This window comes from Drosophila elegans, unplaced genomic scaffold, assembly GCF_018152505.1.
Source record: "Drosophila elegans isolate 14027-0461.03 unplaced genomic scaffold, ASM1815250v1 contig_476, whole genome shotgun sequence".
Taxonomy (NCBI): domain Eukaryota; kingdom Metazoa; phylum Arthropoda; class Insecta; order Diptera; family Drosophilidae; genus Drosophila; species Drosophila elegans.
Window position 1 is genome coordinate 21,535,187 of NW_024545863.1, and position 12,581 is coordinate 21,547,767.

General features: G+C 44.9%; 2 protein-coding genes across 2 annotated transcripts; one reads left to right on the forward strand and one right to left on the reverse strand.

The window, feature by feature from the left end:
* Positions 1-2,658: 2,658 nt before the first annotated feature.
* Positions 2,659-3,344, reverse strand: LOC108147137 (enhancer of split malpha protein). Its single transcript, XM_017273430.2, has one exon. It carries the CDS (start codon positions 3,269-3,271, stop codon positions 2,840-2,842), a length of 432 nt encoding a protein of 143 aa, XP_017128919.1. The 5' UTR covers positions 3,272-3,344; the 3' UTR covers positions 2,659-2,839.
* Positions 3,345-8,742: 5,398 nt separating this feature from the next.
* Positions 8,743-9,757, forward strand: LOC108147305 (enhancer of split mbeta protein). Its single transcript, XM_017273729.2, has one exon. It carries the CDS (start codon positions 8,896-8,898, stop codon positions 9,481-9,483), a length of 588 nt encoding a protein of 195 aa, XP_017129218.1. The 5' UTR covers positions 8,743-8,895; the 3' UTR covers positions 9,484-9,757.
* The last annotated feature ends 2,824 nt before the right edge of the window (positions 9,758-12,581 follow it).

Below are 12,581 nucleotides of genomic sequence, written 5' to 3' on the forward strand. Positions count from 1 at the left end.
ACGCAAGTGATGAGAAGGAGGAGGATGAGGAGGAGCAGGGGAGTCCCCGGTGGTGGCCGGGCCTAATCACCGCTTAATGGTGTTCACACACTTGTTGCTGACGGCGCCCTCCGTGGAATAGACCTGGCCAAAACCGACTGGCCTGGCCAATCAATGACCGCTAAGCGAATGCTCGTCACGCACGCGAAGGCCGCTGCGCTGGTCATCGGGAATTGGGTACACACGCGTACATTAAACCCACCGCTGAAGACTACGAAAGAGCGCAATCCGAGGCCCCAAGCTAAAACCAAGCATACAAAACCACGCAGGATCAGGTTGTCTCACTGCACAGGTATGCAAATGAGGCACGGCCCATCCAGATAGCCATCGGGCTATGTCCCCCGTACTCATCGCTATCATCGCCCATCGGCTTGAACAGTGTCATCAGCATTATCAACGGCATTCCATGGTCGCTTCTTTCTTCTTTCTGCTTTCTTCCAATTTTCAATTCTTTCGTGCAGACAAGCGTCGCTTTGCATACTAAATTAATTATGTGCTGTCAAAGGCAATTTAACAGAAACTTATATTGCTACTTAATTTACGTCACGGCGCTACCAGAACATCTGCGTTCACTTGCAAGAGGTATAACGCTTTGATTATGGAATTGAAATGTTAGTACTTACTTATTTATTTTTTTTTAATGGGTGCTTTATTTCTTTATGCAATTCATTTTTTTTATTTCTGCACTTGACATTTTAAGATTAGAATGTTTATTTTTATTGGTACATATATAATAAAAAAGGTCTAAATAAGGCTGTTATGGTACTGTATTGTACTCTAGTTTTATTCAATGCGTAAATAGGGATATCAAAGGAAAACTTAAAAGTATAATTTATAAAAATAGTGGTTATGAAGATATTTTAATATGCGATCCATAAGCAAGCCAATAATATGCCAAATTCTTAACCATATTAGAACTAAAAGTGCTTAAAATTTAAATCCCAATTTAGTTAACATTTTGAATAAAAAAAATAATGAAAGAGTATTTGAGTGAGTGATATTCTTTGAATTGTTCTCGATCTTTCTGGTTATTCATGTTGTTATTTTATTTTCTTCTTCCAAACTCCTTTCGCCTGCTCCTTCCCTGCCGTCGACATCAATTTGCATTTTAAGTGTAGGAGAAATGCGTTTGAGATTGATAGAGAGGGACCGGCCGTGTGGGAATCGTGTGAGGGACCTGCGTCGGATTGAGATTCCCTAGCCAAGGCGATTATCTTTTGCGGCAACTGTTTTTATGCCCAATTTCAACGTCCGCCTCAAGACGCCTTGGCATGTGATTCGATGTCTTAAGGTGTTGACGTCTACATGTTGCATTTTAATTGTGGTTTTTGGTCTTCGGCTCTGGGATCTTGGATCTCACCCGGTTCTTGGGGTTTTCCCCCCGCCTTTCGGCTTTTCTTCACTCCACTCCACTCCCTCACCGGCTCATAAATAAGTTGTACGACAAGCAACAACCACCAGCCCGTCTGCCAGGAGTTGCCGTGAAGTTATGCGCACGACATCCATATTTGGCCGCACACAGGTGGCGATGGTGGCCTTAGCCAAGGTGATAGCCATAACACTTGGCTCTGGGCCAACCTGGCAATCGGCCATCTCTCCAGAGTGCGAGCACATCACACCTCCTGGCCACTATGGTCACAATGGCCACAATGGCCACAAGACAAGGCTGGCCACAAGGTTGTCCATTTTGGGACAGAGCTAGCCGAGGAATTGACTTTCTTGTTGAGTGTGCGCTGCCTTACTGCAGGACGTGCTGCACTTGCGCCATTCTTTACTGACCCAGTTACAGGGGTATTTTAATTGTGCTTAAGCCTATTATCAAATAGTTTCATAGATTCCTAAAGAACTAGATTAAACAACTGCTCATGTGATACGCCTTTGGTTTCCAAAGTAATTAACTTACATTTAAATCATATGAAACTTAAATAGTGACTACTTATACTACTAACTACCAACCACATAAATATTCAATAAAAATAATAAGTCTTAACCCATTTCAAAAACGTAATTAACATAATCAATTGACGAAATATTTGTAGTATTTTATCTAGTCCATAATAATTTTTTTATTCCTTTAGCAGGCATCAAGTTTTACTTAATCTACTCCACGGAAATCAACAAGCAGATAAGATTTCATTGTTTAACTCATAGGTCTCAAAAACATCAACAAAGGTTATAATCCATCCCGACTTATTTTGGAATTTTTTTCTTTGATTATTAGCATATTTTATCTTAAACTGTTACAGTATTGTTGTCTTATTAGTTTAACAATTCATTTGAAATGAATCACAGCCTTCATGTGTTACATAACAAACCTCATTTTCCGTTTCCTTATTAACAATGAACCCTTACTTAACTTTCTTCCCAGAATTCATTAGAACATAACTTTATGGGAAGTAATTCCAGTGTTTTTCCCTCTTTTTATCATACTCTGAAAATAGCCCAAAATATCTCGGCAAGTAGTTGTTCTTATCTGGCACGTTGACTTCGAGAACAACATTTAGTGTAGGACGACAAGCGATTCATTCATATGGAATGCCAAACGAATCATAACAATCTGAGAGTGGACTATGCTGAAACCCAAAACCCCGAACCCAAATATAAGATGAATGAATTTGATTTTGATATTCTTGTTTTGTATTTTGTACGTTTGTTTTAAAGCTCTCTTTTTCTATCACAATATCTTAATAATTAATGGAAGCGCTGGATCGCCGAGATTGTTGGTGAGTTAAAGCCACTGCTATCACAATGTTTGTAGGGTTGTTAAAGCTTGGAGATTGAAGGGTGAGGCGTTGAGGGTTCAAGCCTGGGCCCAACGATCCTGGAACTGCATGGAGTAGCACATGGCGGGCTCAACGCTGGCGACTGGTTGAAGGTTGGTGGTCCAGAAGAAGGTGCCGGCGGTGGTGCGAGCGAAGCGGACTGGGACATAGACGTCCTCGTCATCATCCTCCTGCTGCTCAGCGATTTCGAACTCCTGGGAGTGGGCCAATTGGGCCAGCTTCTCGTTGGCGGCATTCTCATCGATCTCGGCATAGTAGGCCTCCTCAACTTGGGCATTGCGCAGATTGTCGACGGATTCTAATGATTCCAGAGAGCCCTGAGGCTTCTGCTGCTGCTGTTGCTGCCGCTTCTGTTGCTTCTTGAAGAGTGTCTTGAGGACCTGCTTGATGCTGTAGCTGGTCTTCATCTTGTTGTTGGTGGTGGCGACGACAACGACTTGTTGGCACATTTTTGGTGGTTTGAAATATGTGGTTTGTTTAAGTGCGTGTTGCGTGAAAGGCTGACGATGTCAGAATGATTTCCCAACCGGCAAACGGCCGGCTTTTATAGCCGTCCCGGCTCGAAATGCATTTCCTGTGCGCCCGCCCGAGCGACAGAGAGGGCGAGAACGGACCCCTGCCAGCGACACGCACCGCAGACAGGGAGGGGAATACAAACAGAGAGACAGAGCGAAGACCCTAGCCCTCAAAGAGCCGAGATAATCGGGGCGGAGAACCTGAAATACGACGCTCACCAGGAGCTGGGGGAAGTTTCAGGAGCAGGTAGAGACGGGACGAGACGGGACGAGAAGAGTGCATCATCGGAGGAAACAAACCCCTACAAAAACTGCAACTGTCCGTCGAGTGTGGGAAACAATTTTTCGTTGACCTCAAAATTTTCGGAAACGTATTCAAGTGCCCCGAGAAATCCGCTGAGCAGCATGAAAAAATCACCAATACTGGGGCAATCCAGGACACACCGACAGGGGGCAGGTGTTCCTTGGTAAAATTTCTCACGACACCGAAGGAAGCCCAGGATCAACAACAACAAGGGGATCACATCATGGAAAAGGAGTTGCAAATTGTATTCCTAATGGGCAATCAACATAAAGGCATGGTACGGGTATGGGACCGTTTTTAGGGTTTCGGGACCCCAGGACCATTCCCACGCATTCCCACACATTTATTCGTGTCCTGGCTCTGGTTTCGAATATAAAAGGGCACAAGGGAACTTGGGGTTTGGATCATCTATTTGTATAGGCATCTCGAATCACTTGTTATGGTGTTTTGATTTCCAACTTTCCCACAGGGCTCGATGCAGCCATCCACCAGCGAAACCACCACCAATAAAATACGGACTTGCCACTTGTCTTCGATTTGGAAACACTCCCCTGGGGTGAGCTGGAAATCTTATAGATATTTTAATTAATTCCCTTTCTTGCGGCCCAAGTGTGCTGAAAGTGTGGAGCGATAGGGAGGGTTTCTGTTTTTTTTTCGTTTTCAAGGGGATTCGAGGATTGCACGATAAGGCGTAGGGAGAAAGTGTGTGCAAAGCGAGATACGAACGCGTACTTGAAGATACGTTTTAATGACTTGTCGTGGGCTAGGGGATCCTGTTTAATGGTTCTTTTTTATCAGTGCCACTAATGGATCGTACAGATTGCACCCCCTGCCAAGACTAGCCGACAGCGTTTTGTGGGAAATCGGGACTGCAGATCCAAAGTGGGAGTCTTTTGGGGGGATCCCTTTATCTGGGGGGATCCCTTTATCTGGGGGCCTCCTGTCAAGGGGCCATTGACAGTTTACACTTGGCGGAGGCCGTGAACGATGATGCATATGCATCTCGTCCTGCTGGTGGTGGTAATATGATATATGCACTCGAAATCTTCACAAAAAATAAAAGCCCCAGTCACAGCCTTAGCTCCAGTTTGAGTCGTCGAGAGATAATGGGCAACGTGCCAAGTGCCCGACCGTGTATACACAACAAACAGTGCATAAAAGCAGGCTGAGGAGCCATTCACAAGCCGATGGTTAAGAGGGGGGCCTCGGGGGCGGAGAGCTGGGGCTGCAGTAGGAGGTGTGCCGGGTCTTTTATGTGATCTCCTCCGAGTGGAGTGGAGTATGTGTCGGCATCCCAGCAGCCACAGAGCAGAGTCCACTGGTTTTGGCGGATGGCAAACTGGTTTCTGTCTTTTTGGATCTTTACATACACCACAGGAGATGCCAATGGCGGCATGGTTACACTCTGAAAAATTTCAAATTATTAACTTTGGTTGAGTACAACTATGCTTGCCCTGGCATGAGACTTTTCTCATTCTTACAACTAAAGAAATAAAATAAGCAAAACAAGTCTTATTAGCCTAAGAATAAAACCCAAACTTGTTAATGGACTTTTATGGCAATTGCTATTCCTAAATAACAAAAATAATGTTTTTTTTAAGAACTGTAATTAACATAGAATATTTTGAAATACGAAAGTTAACTGATACTATTTCTATGAAATTAAAAATACTTAAGTGACAATATCAAACGCGTATTAATCCGTTCTAACTAGTAATCAAAATTGGATTTGCATTGATATTCGAAATACTCATTCAATTGACAATCTTGAGTATAGCAACCCCTGACCTCCAGCCCGATCGATTTATAGCCCTTTTTTTCGAGTGTACACATGGACACACATACTTAACGCTCCGCTATGACGAACAAATGTGTAAAGCATTAAAAAAGAGATCTAAAAAATACGAAAAAAATGAGAAAAACTGAATAAAAAAACAAAAGCGTCGACCGCATCCCAAACAGCGGCAACCAACAGAGGAGGGCAAAAGAGACGGAGACCCGGAGCGGACCGAGCTCGAGCTCGAGCTCGAGCCCAAGCCCCAACCAATCTTTTCAAGTTGATCCCCATCAAGATATTATTTGACAGCAATGAAACGACTGGCACGAGTTTGTTTCCCACGGTCTGGCGTTGCCTTGGTGTGCGTAGTATCTGTGTGCTGGTGTATCTGTGGGTTAGCGGGGGGTTTTTGAGGGGTTTTTGTGGCGGTTTCGAGGGGCTTTCAGAGGGGGGAACCCACCGACGACTGCTGACTTGGCTGGCTGCTTTTCGCGGCGCAATAAAGTTGAAAGCGCACTGTTGGATATAAATTAATTCAACAACACGCTATGGCCATACACACTGTTGTTGTTGCTCTGAGTCTCCGTCACCGTCTCCGTCTCCGAGTTTTGCACGCTCTCGTGCCCCACCTCATACCGCTCCGCCCCCTTGGGCGATCGCTCGACTCCGCGGGGGCACTGAAATTCGCGCGTGCGTATACCATCGATAAAAAAAATAAAATTGTTTGCAAAAAAAAAAAAGAAAAATGAAATAAAGCAACCAAGAGAAATAATAAAGCGAGAGAAATGAGGTCTTCGAAGATATGTGACTGTATTTGTGTGTTTGTGTGTTTTTATATCTTCGGATGATTGGGTGTATAAAGACCAGTTGGTCATAAGCGACTTGGGCATATGCGCTACACCCCATCGAGCATTGCAGAATCTGATGAAATTTCAATTATGACTCATAGCTGCCGTCACTTCCTTATGAAACGGAATATTTTTTAGGAATGCCAGCAGATTGGGTTTCTGCATTTCAAAATATTCGCCGCTCTTGAATTACTATATTAAGGGCACGTGCTCGAAACTAATTGCCGCAATTGGTATTAATGATACGAATTACGGCAGTGATTCAGAACTTGTTAAGCTAGGGACGTGAATAAGCAATTATTATAGCGATCACACGGAAATTATAACTTCCTAAATTCTTAACTACATTGAACTAAATATATTACTTATATATAGTATGTTACAAAAATATTTTTTTCTAAGTACTGTACTTAAAAAAATCGATTAAATATTGTTTTGAATTTACTCTAACATCGGTTTTAATAACAATAAAGTAATTCGATTTGGTTCGATTAATTGAACGGAAACTATAGGTAATAATATGGATCAAAGTTTAAAAATTAATTAAGGCACTTCTGTTATAATGCATTTTCGATTACATATATTAATTTCATTGTAATTGATACAGACTTTTTAGGTGATCCAATCAAGTCTTTTAATACCCATATTAATTTTGAATAAACGTTTTGTTTTCGACGAAGTAACCTATTTTTATATTGTTATACTACTTTTTCTTGATCAAAGTTTTCGAATAATTGTTTAACTGGCTTAACTTATAATAGTGAAGTAAATTGTGCAGATATGGACCATCAATAATTATTTTTCAATGTAGTGATAGCAAATTCTTGAACCTACAATCCAATAGGAACTATTCATATAATTACTGATACTGGGTATTGCGAATATTCCCGAAAAACCACCCCCCAAAAAGTGCATCCATCCCACCCCTAGGCCCATCAAATCCAATTAGCCACTTCCGGAGCATTCAGCTTTTTGACATCCACAACTTAACTGTCCCGGTCCAGCGGACAAAACGTTTCGGTTAGATAAGTTGTTAACTGATTGTGTGTTGGCTCGTTTATCGCCGTTGCTGTTTTGTTTCGGCTAACTGTAGCTCATTTCGAATGCGTCGAGAGGCAATCTTAATTTGTCTTATTTGAGCTGCCGTCGCTGGCCTTTTGTTATTTGTGTGCCAATGAGCCGGGCTCGTGTCATTTTCAATGGACGGGCGAGCGAGCTAGCGATCGTCATCGTCGCCGGCACTTCTAATTAAATATAGTATTGTGAAATCTGAGCTTTGGCTCCAAGATGTGTCAGTTGCCGGTGGATGGGGCTCTAGCATCTCAACTTGATGAATCACGACGACGCTATAGCGTTAAAAATAAATACCAAATGTGCTAAATATATATCGTGTATATCCCCCCACGAGCCATAACATTAATAGCGTGTGCTGGCAACAACCATAACGATTGTAACCGACTTTCGCGCACACGTCGATTTCGATCGGTTCCCAGCCAGCCGTCGCATTGGAAATGGTAATTGTCTACAAATAGAGGCGAGCGACGACCCAAGATCCCCGAAATCCCCAGCTGCCAGAACCTAACCCAAACCCAAACTCAAATCCCAATCCAAATCCAAAAGCATAAGCCCCCAACCGACAATCAAGAATAATCATGTAAACGAAAATCGTAATGCTCGTCCCACGAAACCCACGATCCAATCAATGATCCATAAAGCGCTAACAAAAAAGCCAGAAACGCTGGCCCGATGACGATTCCACAATTATCAGCGTGCCATAAGCTACTGCAAAAGGGTGAAGGCACATGGCAAGACTTGAGTCTTGAGACCTCATACCCCATACTCCATTCCGCATACCCAACCGAACCGCACCGAATTGAAACCCAAAAGACCGGACCCCGAGCCGACCATACAAATGAATTGAAATGCAAACATCTTGTTATGGATGGAAGGCATGTGCTCGCCTCGCATCGTATCTGGGATCCCGAGTCGCAGTCGCACAGACCTCTTAAAGGCGGTCCGTCTGTCCGTCCGTCTGTCTGTCCAAGTCTTTCCAAGACAAAAAGACAGAAAGACGGACGAGGGATCGTACAAGACCCCAAGCATGCACAATCAGAAGAAGTCAGGCCAGCCGTCGTCATCGCCGTCGTGGAAATCGGCTGCGAAACAGTTTCCCACGGTATAACAATCACAACACATACATAAGGAAGGAGGGCGAGAGAGAGAGAGAGAGAGAGAGAGGGAGAGGGAGAAGGAAGGCGCAGCTCAAGTCATTTTATTGCCCTCACATATACAGGCCGTTGAGCGAAAAGTATACAAAAAAACAGAAGCCACCACCACCACCACCACCACCAGCAGCAGCACCACTGAACCACCAGAAACCACCGCTGGCAACAGCAGCAGGCCGCGCACGAGGCAAAATGAGTGTCCCGCTCGCACTCACTGGCTGAATGGCCGGGCGGCAGAGGCTATATAAAGCCGATCCCACAGCCAGCCGACTCATTCAAAGCTCCGACTTCGTTGCGTGCACACAGAGTCTCTCTCTCTCGAGATCTAGTGGAACATTACGACTGTGGATTACGCGAGTTAAAAACCTATACCTACTATACCACCAAACAAATTTATACCAACAATGGTTCTGGAGATGGAGATGTCCAAGACGTATCAGTACCGCAAGGTGATGAAGCCCATGCTGGAGCGGAAGCGTCGGGCCAGGATCAACAAGTGCCTGGACGAGCTGAAGGACATCATGGTGGAGTGCCTGACGCAGGAGGGCGAGCATATCACCCGGCTGGAGAAGGCCGACATTCTGGAGCTCACGGTGGAGCACATGAAGAAGCTGCGTGCCCAAAAGCAACTGCGTCTATCGAGTGTATCCAGTGGATCGGCTAGTGGCCAGGATCCCAAGCTCAGCATTGCCGAGAGTTTCAGGGCCGGCTATGTGCACGCCGCCAACGAGGTGTCCAAAACTCTGGCCGCCGTGCCCGGAGTGAGTGTGGATCTGGGCACCCAGCTGATGAGTCACTTGGGTCATCGCCTCAACTACCTGCAAGTGGTGGTGCCCTCGCTGCCCATTGGAGTGCCCCTTCAAGCTCCAGTCGAGGATCAGGCCATGGTCACGCCGCCACCATCGGAATGCGGTAGCTTGGAGAGCGGAGCCTGCAGCCCGGTGCCCAGTGAGGCCAGCTCCACCTCCGGTCCCATGTGGCGGCCCTGGTGATCAGTGGACGCCAGCTGATCTTAAACTGGATCGCCTTCAAGCGGAAGGCTTCTACAAATCGTCGCTCTGAAAGGTGCTGGAATCGAGACCGCACCATCTTCTTTGGAGCCCAGCAGCTGCTGACCAGGATTTGCTTGCCCGGCAGTTCAGCAGATGCCCCAATCTCTAGCAGAGCCTCTTGTTCCGGCTATAGAGATCGGATATTTCTGCAAGAAATGTAAAGAAATCTATTACAACTGAAACTGAAATCAAAATAAATGACACTCAAACTTAAGAACCTCCTGCGTTTATTTATTTCCCATCAAACTAGGGCTCATACTCAAACCACTTTTAGTAGGCGTTCAACCGCAAACTACAGAAAAAAAACCCCTTAAAACAAGAAACGAATTTGAGATAAACTCCATGGCGAACCGAATCGCAGAGCCCACAGCCGGAAGTCGGGCAATATTTTCCCACACTCGCAATATCGTCTGGGCTCTTTGGCTTGGCCTCATTATGCCCCGAGAATTCCGACTGGGCATGGGTATGCGGGGTCTTGAAAGGGGTACACCAGTGTATGCTGTATGAGTATATCTGCGGGAAGTTTTGCGCCGGCGCTGTCGCAATTAAATAATAAAATAAAGCAAAAAGTCAGTTCTAGGAAACGTCATTTATTATGAGGCCCGCCGAGTGTGAGAACCGCGGCTCCGCTGTCAATGGCTCAGCATTGTGGTCATTGTGTTTTGTTTTATTCTGTCTCTGTCTCTGTCTCCGTTTTCTGTTTTCAGTTTTAAGTTTTCAGCTTTTTGTTCCAGGCTTTGACAGCCTTAACTGCGCTTGACCGCTTGGCACATGCGCGGACCGCCGGTCAGACATTGCAAATTAAGCCCGCGACCGCGACCGTCTCGGCACTTAAAACTTCAATTTCTAGCTCTGTATGGGTTTCGGAGTGCGGTTCGATTACGGAACCGCGGACTCAGCGCCTTTGTCTGGTGGACAACTATGATGATGACTACTTACCGGGTCGTCTTGGGTCTGGGACCGTTCAAGCCGTCGCTGATTGCTGTTAATCTTCAGAAAATGTGATTAGTCACGTAACTTTGGCATGGAGACGGGGTTTTTAGCGCTTCTCTACTATGTTTGTTTTTGTTTTTTTTTTTTTTTTTTTTTTTTTGAGGTACAAAACAGCTATTTATAGGGCTCAACGGTAGTCTGCTGAAATGGGTGATCTATTTTGCGATGGACCAGTTGAAAACCGATTACTTGACTTGCGGAGTGATAGAGAGGGGCAGTCTAGGCCATAGCCGGGGGCTAATTGGATAGCTTAGTTTGTGAAACTGATATAAAGGGGTTCCCATTGAACCTGTCCGTTTTGGATTTCGATTTGTGCCGTAAAGTGCGTCATTCCTGAGAGCTTTAACGAATATGATCATTGATGATCTACACAAACTGAATGACCTTGTCTTTATAATATTGGGTGAATATCTAAGTTAAAATAGTATTATTAAAAAGGTATCAATAACCATTTCAGCTAAGCTCTTTATCACCGAAAAACGGTCCTGCTGATATGATATATAATTTGCTTTGCAATCATACTATAAATATATAAGAGTTCAGGCTTGGATCCCAATCGATTGGGAATTTCATCATAATGTTATTCTTGGTAAAAAATAGGACTTTTTGGGTGGTAAGTCTTAAGAATTATGTCCAAATTAAGATTTTTTAATGAGTTGTTTCATTTAAACTTTGTCAAAAGAAGATTAATAACTAAATTATGCAGTTTTGCTCAGATGACAACTGACCAATTTTTATCTGATCTTAAAAAATATAATTGATTAGCCAGATTTATTGCATTTATAATATAGGGTTTTTCGTATGATCCAATTGTTATGTTTAAAAAAAAATAAATTAATATTTATTAGTTCTTTTTATGTGTATCGGACCCCAGTCCACCCATTACGGCTCCTAAGACAGGAGGTACAGTAGAGCCCACACGTCATCCATCACGTGACCTCTGTGTGTCGGTGGGCCCCCATCGAAAGCACCGCGGGTCCGGCCACCTACTTCAGTCATAATACTCCGCACGCCGCTAAAGTTTAATGCAGCCATATTAAAGTAAGCGCAAGACCACCACTTAATAAAGGAGAGGCGGCGGTAAACCGGCCCGGCAATGGATGGAGGATGGGTTGGAATGGAGCTCGTGCCTCGGTCTCCAGTCCCGCCAGCAGCCACCTCCTCCATGCCCATACCCATACCCATACTCACTCCCATTCGGATTCCCACTCCCATTTCCATTCCCATACAGACACAGTCTGTGGGCAGCTTGTCCAGTGGCAGCAAGAGCGTGTGCCAATGTAGTGTAACAACATCCCATATTAAAGATATTACAGAGTCAATAGCACACCATATAAGTGTGTTTGGGTGCCTCTCCAGCACTCCATCGCTCCATCTCCAACTTTAACTCCCCAAACGATGCAACGACCATCTCCCACTCCAAACTCCATAACCGATCTCCACTGTCATCCCGCTCGCTCTGCCGCTTTTTGGTCATAAACCAACTAAATTGAGTTCGTTCAACAAAACAGCGACGCATGCGCCGGGCCCGAACCCAAAGTCGTACCCCCTCGAAGCCTCGAAACCTCGGACCCCGACCCCTTTCGCGACCAGATCACACGGCGCGCTCTTAACGATCGTGTGTCCACAGTCATTACAATGTTGGCCAATGCACAAAAGTTGAACGCTGCGCGCTGAACGCTGAGCGGCGAGCCTTCGACTGAGACACACTTACTGCACGCTGCTTTTCTCTTTCATGCCGATCTATGGCCATATAGCCACAGCTCGAGTCGGTCGTGATCTTGCCCGTAAGTGGTCTTGTATCTTGAATTCGTAAAGATACACTCACACACACAGACAGTGTAGCCAGACTCACACACACATAAAAAAGGGCAGGTGTGTCGATCGTGTGAGAACCACGTTCCAAACCATTTTCTCACGATCTTCGCTTCTGATATTACTTTTTTTTTTTTTTTTGGCTACGGTCCCCGGTCTTCGGTCCTCAGTCCCTTCCCCTAAGAAAAAAAAAAAAAAAAGAGACCCTTTCTTTGGGCCTCGGTCTTCGA